Source organism: Nanorana parkeri, unplaced genomic scaffold (assembly GCF_000935625.1).
Source record: "Nanorana parkeri isolate BGI_ZX_2015 unplaced genomic scaffold, ASM93562v1 scaffold529, whole genome shotgun sequence".
Classification (NCBI taxonomy): domain Eukaryota; kingdom Metazoa; phylum Chordata; class Amphibia; order Anura; family Dicroglossidae; genus Nanorana; species Nanorana parkeri.
Genome location: NW_017306797.1, coordinates 844,987 through 867,734, shown reverse-complemented (window position 1 = coordinate 867,734; position 22,748 = coordinate 844,987). Strand labels below are relative to the sequence as shown.

At 42.4% G+C, this 22,748-nt stretch overlaps 2 protein-coding genes across 3 annotated transcripts in view; one reads left to right on the top strand and one right to left on the bottom strand.

Moving 5' to 3' along the window:
• GGA3 (golgi associated, gamma adaptin ear containing, ARF binding protein 3) overlaps positions 1-21,520 on the bottom strand; it is a 36,568-nt gene extending 15,048 nt beyond the window's left edge. For both annotated transcript variants that reach the window (XM_018561556.1, XM_018561557.1), the window contains exons 1-4: positions 21,434-21,520; positions 9,012-9,096; positions 6,319-6,394; positions 915-1,013 (exon numbers count right to left, since the gene is read on the bottom strand). In XM_018561556.1, coding sequence (XP_018417058.1) covers positions 915-1,013; positions 6,319-6,394; positions 9,012-9,096; positions 21,434-21,473 — 300 coding nt within the window. In that variant the 5' untranslated portion in view covers positions 21,474-21,520. The remainder of the gene's footprint in view (positions 1-914; positions 1,014-6,318; positions 6,395-9,011; positions 9,097-21,433) is intronic.
• MRPS7 (mitochondrial ribosomal protein S7) overlaps positions 21,519-22,748 on the top strand; it is an 8,178-nt gene continuing 6,948 nt past the window's right edge. Inside the window, exon 1 of the mRNA XM_018561558.1 lies at positions 21,519-21,625. Coding sequence (XP_018417060.1) covers positions 21,570-21,625 — 56 coding nt within the window. The 5' untranslated portion in view covers positions 21,519-21,569. The remainder of the gene's footprint in view (positions 21,626-22,748) is intronic.

Here is a 22,748-nt window from a genome sequence, read left to right as displayed (position 1 = left end):
CAAATGTTCGCACAAATTCACCCATCTGTGCTTCTAGGCTTGGCAGTGGGCAAAGATGCATGAAGGCAGTGATATTGTGCCTATCTATGGCTAGCTTCAGTCACTTCTATTTCTGAGTTTACATTCTAGTCACTGACAGCTTCAGCCCCCACTAATGTTCAGGAACCAATCAGGTTGATCACTTTGTCAGCTATGCCATAGTGATTACATGTAAGCCTAAAATGGTAAAAGCTAAATCCCATTTTTTTAAATAAAATGCAGACAGGTAGGGTTTTTATGATAGAAGAGATCCAGAGATCTAATCACTGCTTTCTGTCTGTCAGTGTTTGTGTACAAAGACACTAAACCTGGAAGAGGAACAGGAGAAGAAAGCGATGGAAGGAAGCGTTGACATTTCAGAGCAGGGGTTCGTCTGCAAGGTAAGTCTGCCATAATGTGCTAATATGCCCTGCATACAAGCACATTATGGCAAACATTTCCTGAAGGCCAAATATTTTACTTTTATATTGGCAGTTTACTGAATTAGTTTTAGCCTGCAGAGCCCACTGCAGCCTGTGGATGGCAACATGACTCTGTTTAATACTGTAATTGTCATACAATTTACATTTTTAAAATAATGTTTTTGTTTTTTTTTGCATTTAAATAAACAGAACATGGGCTATTTAAACAATATACCAAACAAAATCCATGTTCTTTTAACTACCTCCCGGCCAGCCGCTGTGTATACACGGCCTGCCGGGAGCTTCTTGGATGTAACTGGGCGTGTATACACGTCCTGTTACATCCGCCCGCTCGGGGGCGCGGCGCGCGTAAAAATGGCCTGGCCAGGTAGGGGATCTAAACACCTGGTCTTCAAGCAGTTAAACATTAAAAAACAAACATAGTAATGGTAGAGCGGGTTTTATTGTACTCACCTTTGGAGACACAACTTTTATTAACTCATTCAAGAAGCGAAATTTCCCGACCTCACTATGGAATCTTCTCCCACAGTTCTTCATACATGCCTCCAGCACCTTAAGATAAACATTCTAATAAACATATCTGTGTACCAACATGTGCAGTACATAGGTTACCATACTTCTATTCTAAAACAAATTTGCCCAAGCTACATAACATCTGTGGCTGGGTTTGGCGAAGGCAGTGTCTGCCAGCAGCTCATTGCTTTTGGCAATGTTATCTATGCACCTTAAACATACTCCTTCATGGCAAAGTAATGGGTTCTCTTGTAAGAAAAACCCCCTACCCATTGATACTCACTTTCACTGTACTCCTTGCCACCTCATTCTTTTGTCGGAGCCAGGAGTCCACACCCTGTGTAAGTTCTGTGTGCAGTAGTGTTAGAGCTTTCACAGAGTTAACGTCTTCCTTCTCACATGACAGTGTTAAAGCTTGCTAATGGGCAGGCCAGGCCTGAGCGTGGCATCTTGGGAGGAGGTGAGTATCAGTGAATGGGGGTTTTTCTTAGAAAAGAACCTGTTGCTTTCCCCTGAATAGGTTAAGTGACATATTCTCTTTAAGGGAAACCTGTCATGATATAAAATGGGGGCTGTCATTCTTACCCTTTCCTTTTGAAAATGCCAGTTGTCTGGCTTTTATATTGATACTCTGGCTTTGAGGGCCCTGTCACACCATGTCCGGACCAGATCTGCGCGCATTTCTGCAAACGCGGTGCAGTGCGTTTGTGTGGAGGGGGGGGGGGTTAATGTCATTATGCAAATTAATATCTTCCTGCTCCATGTCATAGCTTCTGTTGCGTTCCAGTGCGGTGCGTTTGTGACGCGTTCCGGTGCAGGAAAAATGTGACACGCAGCATTTTTTTCCGCTGCACTGGAACGGACTAGACTGGTGTGAACAGAGCCCAAACATCACATACAAATGCATTGGGATGCATTTTTGGTGTGGAAGAAAAATATAACGTACCGCATATGATCCGGACATGGTGTGAATGGGCCCTGATACTTTGATATACTGGCCCAGTCTAGCATACCTCTCTCTTTGTTTCATAAGGCTCAGTCTTTGAACTCAAGCGTTTTCTTTTTCGGGTCCTGTTCACACCATATGCATCGCGGCTGGCTCAGTATTTTCTGGGGCCGGTCGCATTGCGGCCGGAGGGTGTGGCTACGGTGCCATTCACTTCAATGGCCCGCCACGCCCCCTCCAGCCCGGCAAAAAAAGTGAGCCAGCCGCAATGCGTGGCAGTGCGTTCCAGTCAGAATCGGAATGCACTGCTCATGGTGTGAACTAGATAAAACAGAGCTAACCTTCTTCCCACCTATCCTCAATAAATCTTCATGACATCTCTGTACACGAAATTATTGCTGGTATTCTCCCTATTCCAACCGTTTTATGCCTCTGGGTCACCCTGTGCTCAGACCTCTGCCTCATAAGTCATATTCAGAAGATCACTAAATCCTGCTACTGCCACTTGGGCGCTATCTCCAAAATATGTCCTTTTCTAATTTGAGAGACCACTAAACGCTGAGTCCAGGAAAACCATATGAATTTCGGTTTAAAAGAAACCTGTCATGGGAAAACAATATAGGCTGCTGCTAGTAATATCTTCTTGTGAAAATGCCAGTTGCCTGGGAGCCATGATAACTCAATTTCTTCAATAATTTTGAGTAACTGACCTGGGACAAGTATTCAGATAATGACTTCTAACATCATAACAGCCCGGCTGTGCCCAGCAATGCTGACCTTCATACATGACAGTTGTACTTTGATCTAATTCGAACAAATATTTCTTTATAGTTCTCAGTTTTTTTTCCATTCCATGCAATGTATATAGGTGACATGAAGAGGAATGTTTTTTTTCCTTAACAAAAGCAAAGTTGCACTTTAACACTTTCCCGCTGGCTGTGCGCATATATGCGGCAGCACGGACTCGGCCTTCATCCATGCTGTCATGTACACGCAAACTTTTGTGCTGAGGGCATGTGATCGAGCGGGAGCTCACCAACAGCTCCTGGTCTCAGAGTAAAGGTGGCCATACACTTTACAACCCTCGCAAGACTTTTGTCTTGCGAGGGTTGTAAAGTACTTGAAAAAATTTACAATCTGCCCATCTTGGACAGGCAGATCGTACTTGTGATCATCGCAAGCCCGCCGATGAATGCAATGATGAACGGGCAGTGTGCGCGTGCGGCAGTCATCTCTCGATCATGTTAAAAACCAGCCGAAAATCGTACGATTCTCGGATGGTTTTACAACATGCTCGAAATACAAAAGTTGTGCGACCGTACAGTAGAAACGGTCGCACGCCTTCCATACACTGCACGATTATCGTACGATCGCGGGATTTCCCGCGATTCTGGTACGAGAATCGTGCAGTTTATGGGCACCTTAACAATCAGGAGCCAGCTCCTGATCACCTGAACGCTGTGAGAGCCAATCACAGCACTTACTGGTAAGGGATGCCTCTCCTGCACCTCTCCTGTGTGAGGAGGATCTCTAGAAGAGAAGCCTTTAAAAAAATACATCTGTAAATAATTAAATACAAATAATAAAGATAAAATATTAGGGCTTGGTCTAGGTTAGTGTGTTTTAGGTAGAATAAAAAGGTTTTATATATATATATAGACTGTATATCTGTATGTTTCGGGTAAGATTAAAAAAACCAAAAACAAAATGAGAACTATTGTTTCTGAGCCCTAATATAGGTGCAAACAACAAATAATGGGCATGTATGTAGTATCCCCATGCACATCAGGAGAAGGAGAATTTAGTTTTTATAAACACAAGCAACATATAGCTGAATTAAAAAAAAATGTTTTTAATATTTAGGACCAGTTTTCCTTTGATAATAAAAAAAAAAGCAAAGGTTATATCCGTTAACATTTACCACCAAATGAAGGCCCAGTTAGTCCTAAATTTTTTTTATAATTTACCTGGATAGACTAACTAGTTGCAAAGATAGGTACAGTTTTATTAAATATGCAAAACTGAGTTCAGGGGTAAATAATTGTTTTACTTTCGTCATTAAGAGGTTAAATGAGAACTATGGGGTCAGTGCTTTTCCCCATAGTTCTCCTAAGGGTCACGGGAGGACACAAACTAGCGTCCTCCCGTGACCCAAAGCTCAGCTACAGCTCGCAGTATTCTGAGACCGCCGCAGCCGGGACAGATCCCGACATTACTGTCTGGATCTACCCAGCTGCGTGATTGACAGCTGGCTCTGCCTATCTAGAGGCAGAGCCAGCTGTACCCGTCCCCTCCTCCGTCCGTTCCGCCAGTCTGCGCTGGAGGATCTCAGGAAGGGGGTCTAAACACCTGGTCTTGAAGTGGTTAAAGTATAAGTAAACCTTCGGGGGGAAAAATGAGCTTCTAAATAAACATGAAATCATGACTTCTTCTATGTTTGCGGCTTTCAGTGTGGTTATCAAACTTTTTTGTGTGCTTGTGGCTCTCAATGATGACACTGTTAATGGGGTTCTGGGCTTCATATGTGGGTATATGTCTTTGTAGAATGATATAGAAAGCCCAACATGAACCACATGTTAACAGCTCCATGGGAGGTTCTGATGCCAGGGCCAGTCTTAGCAATAAGAAAGCTAAAAATGTTGGTGCACTGTGCATCAGCATGTCAGATCCTAGGCTGACAACGCTCTGTCTCTATAATATAACAATAGAGGTAGCTTTGTCACCCTAGGACAGGAAGGGCTTATACTGGCAGGATCACCAGGTGAATTTAAGAAAAGCAAGCCTTAATTAAAAAGTCATGAGCCTCACATGATCTCATAGGGGGTAAGCTACCATGTCTCAATTTTTCATTTGAGGGTTTACATACTTTATAGGCCCATATGTATCACTTGATATTCTAGTGGACAAATGTGATGCTTAGAAACTACAGTCATGGCCAAAAATATTTGCACCCCTGCATTTCTGTCAGAATGTTTAGGCATTCTCATGTTTATTTCTTTTGTTTGTATTGGTATGACACAAAAAAGTGGATAAAAAAACAAAATCTGATACATTCCACGCAAAATCCCAAAATGGACTGGACAAAATTATTGGCACCCTCAATTAATATTTGGTAGCACAGCCCTTGGAAGAAAATAACTGAAATCAATCGCTACCTGTAACCATCAATTAGTTTCTTACACCTCTCTACAGGAATTTCGGACCACTCTTCTTTCGTCAACTGCTCCAGGTCTCTCAGATTGGAAGGTTCCTTTTCCCAACTGCTGTTTTGAGATCTCTCCACAGGTGCTCTATGGGATTTAGATCTGGACTCATTTCTTTGGGTCATTGTCCTGCTGTAAGACCCATGACCTCTGACAGAGACCCAACTTTCTGACAAGGGCCCTACATTGCACCCCAGAATTCTTTTGTAGTCTTCAGATTTCATAATGCCATGCACACAGTCAAGACATCCAGTGCCTGAAGTAGCAAAGCAACCCCAAAACATTAGTGAACCTCTACATGTTTGACTGCAGGGACTCTATTTTTTTTCTTTTAAAGACCTCATTTCTTTTTCTGAAAACCGTAGAATGATGGGCTTTACCAAAAAGCTGTCTTTTTGTTTCGTCCACAGCACATTCTCCCAAAAAGATTTTGGCTTCCTCGGGTTAGTTTTGGCAAACTCCAATCTGGCATTTTTACGTTTCCGTGTCAACAGTGGAGTCCTCCTGGGTCTCCTACCATAGCGTCCCTCTTCATTCAGATGGCGACATATAGTGCGAGCTGACACAGTTGTAACCTGTGCCTGAAGGTCAGCTTGAATTTGTCTGGAAGTTGATGGAGGGTCTTTATCCAACATTCCAACAATCCTTCGTTGCAGTCTTTGAGCAATTGTTCTCTTTCGTCCATGTCCAGGGAGATTAGCTACAGTGCCATGGGCTGTAAACTTCTTGGCAATGTTGCGCACAGTGAACACAAGAACATTAAGATATCTGGAGATGGACTTGTAACCTTAAGATTGTCCGTGCTTTTCCACAAAAACTTGGAATTCTATTATTTCTTGCAATTTGGAGAAGGTGCCAATAATTTTGCCCAGTCCATTTTTGGAGTTTTGCGTTGAATGTGTCAGATTTGGCTTTTTCTTTCTCCACCTTTTGTGTCATACCAATACAAACAAAAGAAATAAACATGAGAATGCCGAAACATTTGTAATGTGGTGCATTATGTGACAGAAATGCAGGGGTGCCAATATTTTTGGCCATGATGGCACTTCCTCATGTTAGATTTTTTTAAACAACCTTATCAGTCATCAACACAAGACAAATTCTTAATCAATATCGCCTCATGCAGTGCATACGAACTGTTGTTTGACTGACATAGACAACAAACACAGTACACAGAAAACAAAACTGTACTTACTGTAAGCGCTTGCAGAGCTTCCCATTCTTGTGGAGACTGAATTTTGTGGGCCAACAGTCTGACAGCAATCTGTGGCCTATTAATAGGAATTACTGGTCAAATGGTAGTCACAAATCCAGCAAAAATCATAAATATATTATAATGCTATCAGTACTATTAAACGCGGCAGTGTACAAACAATTGGATTTTATCCTTTTAATTGTATGACTATAGTAAAGGAAAAGCTGATTGGTTACTAAGAATTACTGTAGCGCTTACCGATGTTATCAAAACCTTGTTTCTCTATTGTCCATTAAGAGACACAGCTTGAGATTAAGCAACCTTAAGCAACCAGTTCTGGTCACCAGTACTAAGAAAAGATGTCCTTGAGTTGGAAAAAGTCCAGCGAAGGGCAACCAAACTAATTAGGGGTATGGAGGACCAGAGCTACGAGACGAGGCTACTAAATTTAAACATGTTCACATTAGAGGTGAGGAGATTAAGGGGGGATATGATTTCCATGTAAAAAATGTTTAATGGTGGTAGCAACATTAGCGATAAACTGTTTAAAATTAACTCCGTTACAAAAACTAGAGGCCATCACCTAAAATTGGTGGAAAAAAAATTCCAGCACAAGGGGCGAAGGGGGTTCTTCACAGTAAGATCAGTTAGGGTCTGGAACTCACTGCCACAGGCGGTGATTTCAGCAAATAATGTGGAATTGTTCAAGAAACTTTTGGACGATTTCTTAAGGGACCGTAATATACAGGGGTACGGGTACTCCTAGAATGAGATCCTAATAGGTTGGACTTGATGGACTAATGTCTTTATTCAACCTCAAATACTATGTAACTATGTAACCTAGGGTTATACTGCAGCCTACATGGAAAATGGACACTGGGCACATAGACAACTGAAGGCCAGCCCCTTTGTTGTGGCCATTACTTTGGCCAAAAGGATTTCTGAATTATTAGCATTGTCCTGTATGGATTTCCATTTGATCTTACATAAAGACAAGGTTCATTTGAGACCAAGGACTGTCTTTTTAGCCAAACTGGTGTCTGCTTTTCACCTTAATTAGAATATTGCTTTACACTCCCTGTGTACAGCACAGGTTCGTTCTGGATGTGGTGAGGGTCATCAGTTGGCGACTGTTTATTTTTCACAAAAGTTAGAGATTTTCTGGCTTCCAGACCAACTATTTTTAGGTGGATTCGAGAGGTTATTGTGCAGGCCTATAACTTGTGAGATAAAGTGCCTCCTTTTCCCATTAAAGCCCACTATACTAGGTCAGTGAGTCCTACTCAGGTTTGTGGTCATCAGATCTCTGTATCTCAGATCTGTAAGACTGCAACCTGGTCTTCTGTATACACGTCCTCAGAATTCCAGAAGGTCAATGTGTCAGCCTCTACAAACGCTAACGTTGGTGAAGAAAATATGCAAGTGGCTATTTAATGCCCTTATTTATCTTTTTTGTATTTCTTGTTTAGCTAGATTGCCTGTATTTGTTTTGGTGTGCCCGCACCCCAGTTTGGACTGCTTTTAGACATCCATAGGTTGCCTATCCCTCAAAAGACCATGGAGAATATTTGCACCAACAGTAAAATCCTTTTCTCTGAATTAACTGAGGAATACAATTTCCCCCCCTCATATGCTATTGTTCTGTCTTTGGATAGCTTGCTACAACTGAGCAGGTGTTAGCTGAGAGGGATTTAAGCATCTGATAGGCTGGCCTTCAGTTTCCTATGTGTCTGGTGTCCATTTCACCTGTAGGTGCAGTATAACCCTAGGTTGCTTAATCTCAGCCTGTGTCCCTCAATAGACGTTGAGAAAATAATTATGTTGTGAGTACAAAAGTCCTATTTTCTTTGTATGTTTTGCAAATATATGACTGCATGGCTGTAGTCAATTTTAACCATTAGATATGTAGTCTCTGCTTCCTGCTTATAAGTACTGCACTTCTCTGCTTCTCAACTCAATGTAAAGGTACCACAGACAGAGATAAACATCCCTGCACCATCTTGTTGCCCACTGTTAAGGAGAACAGTTTACTGCTAGGCTTAGAAAACCACTACTGCTCAACCACTAATAGCATGCCTCCTCCCCTCACATCCATAGCAGCTACCTGTAAGCTCAACTGAGCTAAGATTTTTGCTGCTGAGCCACCACTGTTTACCACGGTATATTACAAAGCACTTTGGAGCACACTGTTATTATTATTATACAGGATTTATACTGAACCAACAGTTATACAAATAAAGGGAGATTGTAGAGTTACAAAACAATTCAAGACAAGAGGGTTAGGAGGGCCCTGCAGGTGAAAGCTTCAATTTCAAAGGCAGGGTTACATGATACAAAATAAACACCAAGCAAGGAAAAATGAAAAAGTAATGTCATAGTTAATTTTACATAAGCATGTATGTTCTAAAAATACCATTATACCTCCCCTTGAACAGTGCAACAAATATAAATGTCTATCCCACCCCCACCACTAAAATGTTAAGCTGCTCCACAATTTCTTATGGATTTGACATGTCTAGATGATATGAACTAGCAAATAGTATTGTGATTGTTCTGTGAAGAAAAATATCTAACACTGCTCTTGTATACATTATTAGATTAATATCACTTCCAATTAAAAAAAACAGGATGGGTATCTTCTTTAAAAATCACCCCTGCATTCTAATTTTATTCCTGCAAAATCACACACATACCCCTCAAGCTCTTTATTTATTTGGTCACAGAAACTGATGATGTATTCCCAGTCCTCTTCACGATTACAAGGATTTGTGGCTTTATCTGAAAAAAGAGAGGACAATCAGCACTTCTCAGATCAATGAGGTTTCCCTCACTTGTATATTAATAAAGCTATAAGAAGACATGGAGTAAGTTCCACAGCAAATATAAAAAAAATTTCCACAGCTTCGGCTTGGATCCATCCCTGTCTACATCATAATATATGGCTACAAGTCACCTCTTCTCTGTGGTTCTGTTAGTTGTTCATCTAAAAATGATGTGACTTGTGAATGAAGCATAAGTGGCTTTGATATATAATGCTAGGTAGGCAAGTTTCTGAAGAGTAATGTTCACTGACAGCACAAGTTTGTCATGTCTCTAAACCATTCCAGGAAGTCCTGCCTATATAAATGTACATTCTAGAGGGATTACAAGTGTAAGGGAATAAGCAAACTGTGTTTTAAGTGACTGCCTGGCAAGATGGTAAAAACATTACTGGATCAACAAATAAAAAAATGATTTAGCTTAAAGTGACATTAACATCGAATTCCCCTCCCCCCGATGCTGGTGTAAGGACTTACCTTAAGGCCTCATTCACACTGCCCTACAATACGCTGCGCATATGCGCACAATGTTCCATATGCAGTATATGCAAATAAATGGCTTCATACTCATAGCTGCGTATATTTGCGTAGCGTAAAAACAGAATGGAACCAAGATGCGTCCGGGCAGCATATTTCACGCGCTCACACGCATATATGCGCATATACGCATGTACCGTTCATTAAAACTTCTATTACAAATGATGCATTCTGGGATTGCATATAGTGCACGCAAATACGCAATATAAAATGTTGCTCTTGCGTTGTGTGTGAATGAGGCCTAAATTATGCCTCTTGATCTGATCATCTTCTCATTTCCAGTAGTTTTTATGAGTCCCTCCAGTGCTGGTGCCGGTCTCTGATTCAGCGCTGACTGCTGTCTCCTATGTCCCACGTGTCCGTCTCTCCTCTTCTCCCGGCCGAAGATCCCTACTGCATATGCGCCCGCTCGAGAATCTTCAGATCTTTGAACAGGAGCACGTGGCTGAGACACATGTAAATGTGAACCTTTTTGGTAACTTTTTTTTTTTTTTATGTTTTTGCATTTATCTACTGCTTGCTAGCAGTAGATAAATGCAAATAGCTCCGAGGGTTTAGTTATCATTTGAAATGTGTTTCCACTTTTGCAGCCAAATTGGGATAACACTTATTTTATATTTATTACATATTCTCATTCACAGAGCATAATTTGATACCTTAAATAAAAATTGCTGACATATTACTTGCTCTTTTCTGAAAGAAAAGTCTTTTTCTCTAAACTGAATTGTCCTCTGGAAAGCAAGGGGGTTGTTAAAGTTAACGTTTACCATAATTAACCCTGTTCATTATTAGTTATAAATTAGATACAAAAACTATCTGTCCTAACAAAGGGTTAAAGATCCAAAAGTATTTTTTGTTAACAAGAGGATGTTCAGAGTGTCGCTAGCCTTTCCATGGGGACAGTTTCCTGTCATTTTGATATTTTACAGAGAAGCTTGCAGTCTTCCAAATAGGAACACATGACAAAGATATAGCGGGTGTTTCTCAAATTTGACTGCAAACTGGAAGTACAATTTAAATGACAGGCTTGTCTGAAGAGGTGAGGGTACCAAATGGCCTTTGAAATGGAATTTCATAGAAGGTAGGAGGCTGCAGAAAGGTTCTGGATGTAGGCAATATCTACTGCTGAGGTCCAATAAGTATTTATTCATTATTCTATTTACAATACAATTTGTAAGAGTTCCACTGTTACTTTCCTTCACTTTCTTCTCATTATAATGTCTATTTAAGACAAAAATAAAGGATAAAGAAAAATGAGCAATGAGATGAGAGGATCAAGTAAAGATGAGATTTAGAATAATTAACCACTTGATGACCAGGGTGTTACGCCCCCTTCCTGGCCAGGCCATTTTTCAGTATTCAGGGCTGCGGTACTTTGACTGACATTTATTCCGTCATGCAACGCTGTACTGAAATAAATTTTCTACCACTTTTTGGTGACACACAGAGCTTTCTTTTGGTGGTATATAATCACCATTTTTACTGTATAACTAAAAATTCACGAACATTTAGAAAAAAAAACATTTCCCTATGAAATGCTATGAAACATTTATTATCACCCGCAATTTTTTGGTAAAATATAAAAGACGGGCAACTCTATATAGTGCGGTCCTAACTCTAAATTATGAGAGTCTCCATCTTGGAGCACATGTGGCAAAAGATCAAATTGGGTGCAGGTTTGTCAGGAGGAAGTCCAACCTCCCTTAAAGGCACAGGTACGTCGGGTAAATAGACACCAAACATGTCAAGCCTTAAAATTGCGCATGCCAGCAAAATCGCAAAAAAACCCATACCCAAAATTGGCCATAATCGACGCTTTAAACGCTTTCACCGCTCATCAGTTTAGTGTTAACAGTGATTGATGACCTTAGAATTTTTGCTCTCACTGCGATGTTTGCAGCGATATGTAGCATGTGCAGCACAATGGGCGCAATCGTTTTCACACGTAGGTGCACCCGACGCATGTTTGTGTGTGTATGTTGGGGCGGGGGACTTTAAAAAATGTTTGCATTTTTTATAGGTGACTAATTTTTTTTTGTTTCTTTTATTTTTTTAAACATTTTTTTTTACACTTAACTTTATTGCTACCACATCACACATCTAAGAAGCCCCGTGTGATAGCCAATTTATGTGACAAGTCCTCTTTATGGAGACATCAGGGGTCTCCAACCCCCAGAGAAGCTGATGAAGCAGAGATCTGCTTCACCAGCTTCTCCCTGGCCGAGAATGACAGCTGAATGCAGAAGTGATGTAACAAACATCACTTCCTGCATTCGGAGACCGGAGAGGAGATCAGAGGGAGATTGTGTACTGAGCTCCCTTTTGATCTTCGGTGACAGAGCCGCTGTGCTGGTGACAGGACCGGCGGCGGCAGGCTGCACACCTACACAAAATACAAGCGATCAGGCATCTCTACAGATACCGGAACGCTTACAGGTGAAACTCGAATAATTAGAATATCGTGCAAAGTTCATTTATTTCCCTAATGCAACTTAAAAGGTGAAACTAGTATATGAGATAGACTCATCACATGCAAAGCAAGATAATTCAAGCCGTGATTTGTCATAATTGTGATGATTATGGCTTACAGCTCATGAAAACCCCAAGAACCCCAACTCCACAACCTCAAAAAAGTAGATTATTACATGCAATCAATAAAACAAGGATTGTACATAGAACAATATCGGACCTCTGAAAAGTACAAGCATGCATATGTACTCAGTACTTGGTTTGGGCCCCTTTTGCAGCACTTACTGCAATTACTTTTGCACAATATTCTAATTATTCGAGTTTCACCTGTATGTAAACAGCCATCGTCAGCTGTTTACATTTTATGTAGTGGGGGTGGGGAGGGATGTCTAAGGGCCCATTCACACCAGCCACTGTATGTTTTGGCCCGATTGGTGCCGGAACGCACTTGATTGCATTGCGGCCAGCTCACTTTGTGTTGGGGCAGGAGGGGGCGTGGCGGTGCATTGAACTGAATGGCACCGCAGCCAAGCCCTGCGGCCGCAGTGCGGTTGGCCGCACGGGAACGCGTGGCACATCAATGTCTGCGTTCCAGTCTGTTTCGGTCAGAAAAAATGCTGCAAGCACTGTGACTGTTGTGAACGGGCCCTAAAATGCCCACTCACATCTACAAGGCTCCCGTCCGGCCGTTTAGGTGCGGGAGGTGGTTAAAGAAAGAACGCCTTTGTTCAGTAAAGTGCAGGATAGAAAGGAAGCTAGAGTAAGGTTTTACACAGACCAACTGGTTTTCATAGTAACGTTACTTTTTAGTGTCAAACATGAAAAATACGTGCCAATGTTTTCAGATAAGCAGGACATAGCAGTGGGTGGCAGATGATTAAAAATTGTGGATACGAGAGAGAGAAGTATGATTCCATATAAATATATCTGTAAACAATAACCAAAATGAGAGTGTAAGAGTTGGTGAACATGGCTGTTTGAGACGCATTTACTAGGCCTTCACCCAAAGAGATTAATGCCAGTGTGCCCCCAGCCTTAAAGACAAAGTTAGGATTCAAGCTCTCTATCTGGATCTACTATTTGCTTCAAGATGTGGTTTTCACTAAATATACGCTTTGCCTATGCATTCTTCCATCTTATACAATAGTGTACATTGTCTAGGTTTGTGATGTCTTTTCTTTAGCTGATCTCAAAGGTCATAAATGTCTTAATAGAATCCAATTGTATATGTATTATACAGCGGTAGAACCATTCTTGATGCTAATTGCTAAAAACAGCAATGATATCATAGCATGGTTCAACAATTCAGAAAAAAAAGTGCATGTTATTAAGGAATCCAATGTTTCTCTTGTGATTTTAACACCAGATTTCCATAGTGTTTTTATTAAGGTAACAATAAACATTTACCAGCATTAGGATTACTTTAGCGTTTTTAGCGTTTTAGCGGAAATGCTAGTTATTGCACTGCTCTTGTAATATTACAGGAGTGTTACTAGAAAAAAAAGGGACATTTTATTTTAAAGATACCATTCTTGAAGCTGAATTCCAGGCAAGTGTTAAAGAGGAACTTTCACAGAGAAACCCAAAATAACAACAAAAGCACCTTTAGAAATGTTTAGTAGGGCTGCAACCAACTAATAATGGATAATGAGAATTGTTGTCAACTATTCTCATTATCGATTAGTTGATCTGGATCTCCTAGTTCTCTCCTCCACGCTTGAAGCCGGTGTTTCATCAGCTCTGTGTACCCTCCAATCCCCGTTGCTCCCAGCAAGGATCAGAGAGGACACAGACCCCTGAAGCCAGTGCCTAGCAGTGTGGAGAGCTCCTCCAAACCTCCACCTAACCCCCCACTTCCACCACTCTGCAGCTCTCTCCTCCCCATTGGGAGGCTGCTGCATGCTGCTTGTGAGCCCCACAAGTGATAGCAATGAAGTTAAGTAAAAAAAAAAGTTAAATACGTACAAAAACACCGCTTGCACTACACAAGTCAGGTATCGCCGCGTGCGTCAGAGTGAGCACAAAGATTCTCGGGCCAATATTCATGGTTAACTCTAAACTGATGACCGGGCTTTTATATTTTTTTATATATATATCATTTATATATATAATTGGTTTTTTGTCCAATTTTGGGGTGTTATTTTAAATAAAAGTTCGGTTATGTTATTATATTGGTTTGGAGTTTTTCAATTCAGATTATTTTAAATTCATGAAACTAATTAAAATGTCTAAAATAATACATACATTTAAATAAAATTCAAAAGGTGGGAAAAGTCATTTTTGAGTTTTGGTCTAACAAATTCTGATGTGAGAGGTGTTGCGGTACCATTCATTACAATGGCACCCCAAAGTGCATCCCGCCTACAGTGTGATCGCCCGCACTGGAATGTGCGATACCATAATGCCGTGCGTTCCAGTGCGGCGAGATTGCAAAAAAATTGTGCATGCTGTTTTATTCTGAAGTAAACTTCATGTTTGTAACAGTCCGGTTGTGTATTTTATTTTAAATTAAGGATGGTATTTCTTTTTTTATTGATTAACAATTAATTGATTCATTTAAAAAATAATCGGCCAACTAATCGATTATGAAAATAATCGTTAGTTGCAGCCCTAATGTTTAGTAATCTACAAACCGATACTTATACATAATTGCTGGCTTTTTATTTTTTACATATCTTTTTTTCCCCTCCCCATTCTTCTTACTGTGGTCATTTTTACTAAGGGCAGATTAATATATCTCCCTTTACTTCCTGGAACTCTGGCACATGTGACTAGAACGTGTGACCATGCATATCATCTATGGGGACGAAATGCCTTTCCCTGAGATCTCATGAGATTACAGATGAGATTTCCCAGCAATGCTCTGCTGATGTAACCTTCCCAGGATGCAATACTTCGGCACAATTACATAAATTGTGCCAACGTGGACCAGGAAGTAGAAAAAAAGCAACTGTAAGTAAAATAAAAATATGTTTTGCTACTTAATGTATGATGATTTAATATCAGCATGCAGAATTTTAGTCAAAGAGGGTAAAGGTCCACTTTAAGAAACCTCTATTAATGCAGTTACGTACTCATTAAAAATAATGAAACATATCTGAAATGAAACTACTGAAAGTACTTGTTTATATCAGTCTCCTGTAATCCTCTGTAGTGCAACACTCACACTGGGAGAAGGATGGCTAGCAAAAGGAGCCAACCAGACTTTGCAACGTGCACGTGTCCTGATAGTGAACATACCGATCTAATGACCTCATCAGTGTGCTGCAGTTTCAGCGTTTTGACCAAGTTGTGCTGCTGAAGTGGAAGTTTAGAATTTGGGTATACAGTCTGCTGGGGCTGCACGTATCACAACAGTGGCTACAAGAAGTCTGACAGGTAAAACAATTCCCTGTGCGTATTTTTATGGCGTATTTAGCCTTAAGCTTGGAGTTTAACTTTAAAGTAAGCTTGGACTGTTTTTAAAGGTTCAGTTTTCATATCAACTTCTGCCCCTGATAAGCTCTTTGGATCCCAGTTCCAGGCTGTATGTAAAGCCTTGACATCTCGCCAAGTCAAAGGAAAGCCCACCTCGCTCCAGATGCTAACCCCCATCCGAGCTCCTGCAATCTGACTGTTGAATGAAAGAGTAAAGGATGGGTCTAACTGTCAGCTTTTGTTTTGTGCCATCTGTGTCCCATTGAGGAGGTTTCCCTTCACTTCCTGTCCAATAGCAACAACAAGGAAGTGAGAGGATATCCCTCCAAAGTGAAGGAAATTCCTGGCAGTCAGCAGGGTCTCCAGAACTCCCCCGTTGGGAGATTTCTCATCTATTCCTGTTCTGGTAACAATCCAAAATATGGGATTTTCTTTCACCTTCAGTGCTACTGGTCACAAAGACAAACAGAGAGGATGAATCTCCCTAACAGGGACACAGACAGCAATAAAAACCTGATAGGCGTTCTAATTTCTCTTCAATAAAAATAAAAGTTTTGTCAGGTGCCCTTTTAATGTAAAAAACAATCAATATTTGCATACTGCAGGTCTGTCATATAGAAACATTTTGAAAGGTTAGTGGTACTGGTCAGCACCTGGTGGTACCTACTTGTTACTTACAAGGTTAGCTTGAACACAAGAGGCATGACAAATTAACTTTCATGATTTTTTTTAATAAGTACATAACTGGACTAAGTGTTTTTTGGGGGGGGTATTTGCCCTGCAGTTGTGCTTTAAACAGTACACTGTTATTAGTTACCAGCAGTGCCCTCGTCTGGTTTCTTTAGAAGTTCCCTACTGAATTTTCTGTACTGCTTTTCACATGCATAAGCACAAATAAATGAATATGATCTTAAAGAGGAACTCCAGCAATTAACAAAATGATCCTTGCAGTGGGGCTACACCTACATTGCAAGGTTTAACTTCTCATTTTGGTCTAGGGGCTGGATTAAAGAAGATATACTTACCTGACCCTCAGGCCCGCCTGGGTGCTAGACCAGTTCCCGCAGTGTCTTCTCCCTGCGCTTCGGTTGTCTAAGCCCCACTGACACCATCACGTCTAATGCAGATCCATCTACCTGCATTAGACATGAGGATTCCAAGGGTCATACCATAGCCGGAGCGGAGGGAGAGAGAGGTGAGTGCTAAACACCGCAGGACCAAAAATCAGATGAGTATTTCTTGTGTATTCTGGCCCCTAGACCAAAGCGAACAGTTAACCTTGCAAGGCGGAGGGCAAGGGTTCATTTTGTTAATGGCTGAAGTTCCTCTTTAAATTAAAATTCCAGCCATAGCCTTTTTCCATTGTTTTTAGCAGAGTATGAAAGAAAGGGTTATTACTATATCCCTGAGGGGAGATTAAAGGAGAACTATGAGGCGAGTGCTTTTCACTCAACTTATAGTTCTAGCCGACCTGTGACAATTAAACTGTCACAGGTCGGCTCAGTAGATCGGGAGGTGAGCGAACATATACTGGCGTTCGCTCACTTCTCGATCCTGTCACGGCTCTCTGCCGTGTCAGGGGAGGGGCTGGATTCCCCCTCCCCGCTCCGATCCTCCAGCACTAACTGCGGCGTCTCAGTATACCGCGAGACTGAGCCTAGGGTGACGGGAGGACGCTAGTTTGTGTCCTCCCGTTACCCTAAGGAGAACTATGAGGAAAAGACTTAACCCCATAGTTCTCCTTTAACTCCTGTTCTGCTGATAGCTGTCAAAGATTGACCTTACTTTTGGGAGAATTCCGCTCATATACAAGAGTGCTGTTATGATAAATAGATTCATGCCGCCGAACACAACAACAAACCCTTCCAACTTATATGAAGTATTCCCAATCTAAAATCCTGTGATACTAATAACTGTAGCAATAATAGAACTGTTACCATACAGTGTAAGAGGAAAGCCAAAAACTGCCAGGCCCATTCACACCAGATGGGATATGAGCTGCGCTGGCTGTTGTCTCCAGCCCAGCCCCAGCCCCAACACAACGCAATTGGCCTTGTCAGGGATGGACACCATTCACACCACCACGTTACGGTGGTGTGCGCTTAAAAAAAAGTATAGCATGCAATACTTTTTTGTGCAGCGGGATGCAATGCGGAAACAACTGCCTGGCACCACGCTGTACCCATAGAACTGAATGAAATGTAATTTGTGAAAATCCAATAAAGGTCTAAAAAAAAAAAAAGTGCGATGTGCCGGGATTGTGGCATCAGCACTGTGCTGGGCACTGCACACCAGCTCGCAGCGGCTGGTACAATGGGCCCTACATCTGCGCAACAGCTACAGAAGCATAAGGCACCTAGTTCTGCCGCCAGAGGATGCACCTACATCCATAAAATATGACTCTAGGGTCTATGTCAGGGACCTGTGAAAGTAGAGTCTACATCAGGGTAATAAGACACTATAGTCTATGTCAGTGGAATATGACACTAGAGAATACATGAGGGGAAAATGACACTAGGGACTATGTGGGGAGAATTTGACACTGTGAACTGTGTCATGGTAGTATGACAATAAAGACCATGTGAGGGGAGTATGACACTAGGGACCATGTGAGGGGAGTATGACACTAGGGACCATGTGAGGGGAGTATGACACTAGGGACCATGTGAGGAGAGTATGACACTAGAGACCATGTGAGGGTAGTATGACACTAGAGACCATGTGAGGGGAGTATGACACTAGAGACCATGTGAGGAGAGTATGACACTAGAGACCATGTGAGGAAAGTATGACACTAGAGACCATGTGAGGAGAGTATGACACTAGAGACCATGTGAGGGGAGTATGACACTAGAGACCATGTGAGGGGAGTATGACACTAGAGACCATGTGAGGGGAGTATGACACTAGAGACCATGTGAGGGGAGTATGACACTAGAGATCATGTGAGGGGAGTATGACGCTAAAGACTTCATAAATTGGAAAAACTAGAGGGATAAATGAAACTAGAGACTAAGACTAGAGACTAAGAGAGGGGATTAGACTAGAGACTAAGGGAGGGGAACATGACATTAGACTAGAGGCTATGTGATGGGGACATGACATTAGACTAGAGGCTATGTGAGGGGGACACAACATTAGACTAGAGACTAAGGGAGGGGAACATGACATTAGACTAGAGGCTATGTGATGGGAACATGACATTAGACTAGAGGCTATGTGAGGGGGACATGACATCAGACTAGAGGCTATGTAAGGGGGACATGACATTACACTAGAGGCTATGTAAGGTGAACATGACATTAAACTGGAGGCTATGTGAGGGGAACTTGACATTAGACCAGAGACTATGTGAGGAGAACATTACATTAGAGACTATGTGAGGAGAACATGACATTAGAGACTATGTGAGAGGAAAAAAACATTAGAGGCTATGTGAGGAGAACATGACAGTAGACAAACCAGAGACTATGTGAGGAGAACATGACATTAGAGGCTACGTGAGAGGAACATCACATTAGAGACTATGTGAGGGGAACATGACATTAGAACAGAGACTATGTGAGGGAAGCATGACATTAGAGACTACGTGAGAGGAACATGACATTAAAGACTATGTGAGGAGAACATGACATTAGACACTATGTTAGGAGAACATGACATTAGAGACTATGTGAGGGAAGCATGACATTAGAGACTATGTGTGGGAAGCATGACATTAGAGACTATGTGAGAGGAACATGACATTAGAGACTATGAGGAGAACATGACATTAGACCAGAGACTATGTGAGGGAAGCATGACATTAGATGATTAGAGACTATGTGAGGGAACATGACATTAGAGACTATGTGAGGGAAGCATGACATTAGAGACTACGTGAGAGGAACATGACATTAGAGACTATGTGAGATGACATTAGAGACTATGTGAGGAGAACATGACATTAGAGACTATGTGAGGGAAGCATGACATTAGAGACTATGTGAGGAGAACATGACATTAGAGACTATGTGAGGGAAGCATGACATTAGAGACTACGTGAGAGGAACATGACATTAGAGACTATGTGAGGAGAACATGACATTAGAGACTATGTGAGGAGAACATGACATTAGAGACTACGTGAGAGGAACATAACATTAGAGACTATGTGAGGAGAACATGACAATAGAGACTATGTGAGGAGCACATGACATTAGAGACTACGTGAGAGGAACATGACATTAGAGACTATGTGAGAGAAACATGACATTAGAGGCTGTGTGAGAGAAACATTACATTAGAGACTATGTGAGAGAAGCATGACATTAGAGACTATGTGAGAGAAGCATGACATTAGAGACTACGTGAGAGGAACATGCCATTAGAGACTAAGAGGAGAACATGACATTAGACCAGAGACTATGTGAGGGAAGCATGACATTAGATGATTAGAGACTATGTGAGGGAACATGACATTAGAAACTGTGTGAGGGAAACATGACATTAGATGATTAGAGACTATGTGAGGAGAACATGACATTAGAGGCTATGTGAGAGAATCATACTATTAGAGGCTATGTGAGAAGAACATGGCATTAGAGGCTATGTGAGAGAAGCATGACATTAGAGACTATGTGAGGGAACATGACATTGAGGTTTATATCATGGCAATATGACAACACAGTCTAAGTGGGGGAATATTGCACCAGAAGCCATGTGAGGGGAATGGACTACTGAGGACTGTGTGAACAGAACATTAAACGGGGGTCTAGTGTCAGGGGAATACGGCACTGTGCTCTTTCTCAGGGAAAAACAGTCCTGGGGTCTATGTTAGGGGAATATGACATTAGAAACTTTGTGGGGGGCTATGAGAACAGAGGCATGTGTGAAGAGAATATTGCAAAGACATCTATGTCCAGGGAAAGTTGCACTTTAGTCTCTATCAGGGAAATATGAATATGGAGTTTACATCAGAATATAACACTGGAGAATGTGAGGAGAATATGTCACTGGGAACTATGTCAGGGGAAAATATAAAGGAAATATGGCATTGATATGTATGTCAGGGAATCGTATGACACTGGGGTCTATGCCAGGACTATATGACACTGGGGACTATGAGGGAGAAGTATGATAGTGGAGTGAATGTGAAGGGGATATGGCAATGAGATTGATGTCTGGGGAATATGACGCTGGGATCTACATCCAGAGAATACGTCATGACGGATTATGTGAGGGGGAATATTGCACTGGAGTATATAAGGGGAATAGGGTACTGCCAATAAAACACTGGGGAGTATGTCAGGTGAATGTGGCCCCATGTGAGGGGAATACCACACTGGGGTGTATATCGCGTTAATACCACACTGGGGTGTATGTTAGGTGAATATGGCATCATGTGAAGGGAATACCACCCTGGGGGTGTATGTCAGGGTTGTACCACACTGGGGTGAATGGTAATACAACACTTCCGTTTATGTCAGGGGACTATTACCACACTGGGGTGTATGTAAGGAGAATATGGCACCATGGGAGGGGAATACCACCCTGGGGGTGTATGTCAGGTGAATATGGCACCCTGTGAAGTGGTAAACCACACTGGTGTGTATGTCAGGTGAATATCACACCGGGCACTATGTGACATGAATATGACAGGGTCAGCTGGGATTAAACTGGGCACCGTGACGTCACGAGACCAGAGGAGGGCACCAAGATGGTACATAGACCTGCCCGGTGTGATGCATTGGCGATGAATGAGCACAAACAGTAAACAATACAGCAGTGCAAATGCTTGCTCAGCACGCCTTAGAGGGCTCACTGCACAGAAAGGTGGAAGTCAGTGATGCAATGTGACAACTGGTGACCCGCCGGTTGTCACAGTCACTCACTCAGCCAGGACTCCAGGCTCTCTCCGTCACTCTCCGCCATATTGCCAGCGGAGGCCCCGCCCAGGTGCAGTGACAATTAGGAAGCGGTCACCGACTATCTCGCGAGAGGTGAAGGGATCCGTGTGACCTGCTGGAGATGGCGGCGCCCGCGGGGAGGCTGTTCGTGCAGCGTCTGAAGGCCGGACTGCCCGGGTGTGTGGTGAAGGGATTGAGAGGAAAGCTGGCCCTGCTGTGCGGATATGGTGGCAGGTCGGGGGGAGGTGAAGGGCAGAGCTGACAGTGCTGAGGGAATAACCTGTGCAGGGTGAAGCTCCTTTCCAGGGTCACTGTGTCCTGCTGGTGGGTGGCCCGAGTCAGGACATGGCACATTACTGACTCATAACATAGGGATGACTTCACTGCTGTCCATGCACAAGATGCTTGCTGAGCACTGTGCACAGCATGGACACTTCACTGGCTGCATGCTTGTTCAGGGTCAGTAGCTCATAATGTACTAAAGTCAGATAATCAGCCTGATGGCTAAACAAGTTGCATGTACATCAGCAGTCTAAATAGTCCTCCCCAGTGGCATCACGGGGTGGGGGTGCAGCCCGCACCATGTGACATTTTGGTGTCACCCCCTCTTAAAAGTCAGGGACTCAGTCATGGACCAAGAGCCTGACAGCGTCATGAGAGAGAGGAGAGGGCCCAGCAGCATATGATCACGCCAGGTAATATCCGCTTCTCTCTTTGCCGCCATCCATCACCAAGAAATACATCACTATGTTCATGCATGATGACTAGGGTCGCCACCTGTCCGGGATTCACCCGGACAGTCCAGTTTTTGAGTCCTGTGTCCAGGTTTCAGGCCAGCTGACACCTGGACAAAAGACACTAAGTGCTGGCCAGATGCAGCTGCCTGAGGTCCCGTGCTTGCAGGGGACCTCGGCAGCCTTCCTGTGAGCCGCAGGTGCCTGTAAACATCTCTGTCTTCCTGACACCATATTGCCCGCCTCAACCCCTGGTGAGACAGCACACAGCCCGCACAGCACTCCTGAGAGCCCGCATAGACCCCCTGAGAGCCCGCATAGCCCCCCTGAGAGCCCGCATAGCCACCTGAAAAATGCCGCATGCAGCGCTTGTGTTCGGATTTCACTTGAAGAAAAGGTGGCAACCCGATCTGCAACTAATGATTATTCGCATCATCGATTAGTTGGACAATTATTTTTTCAATTTAATTGTATCGGGGGGAAAAAAAGTATTTACGTTTTGTTATAAATGTATTATTATTTAGTTAATAAATATGACTTATTTAATTATTAACTATTGTTATTTA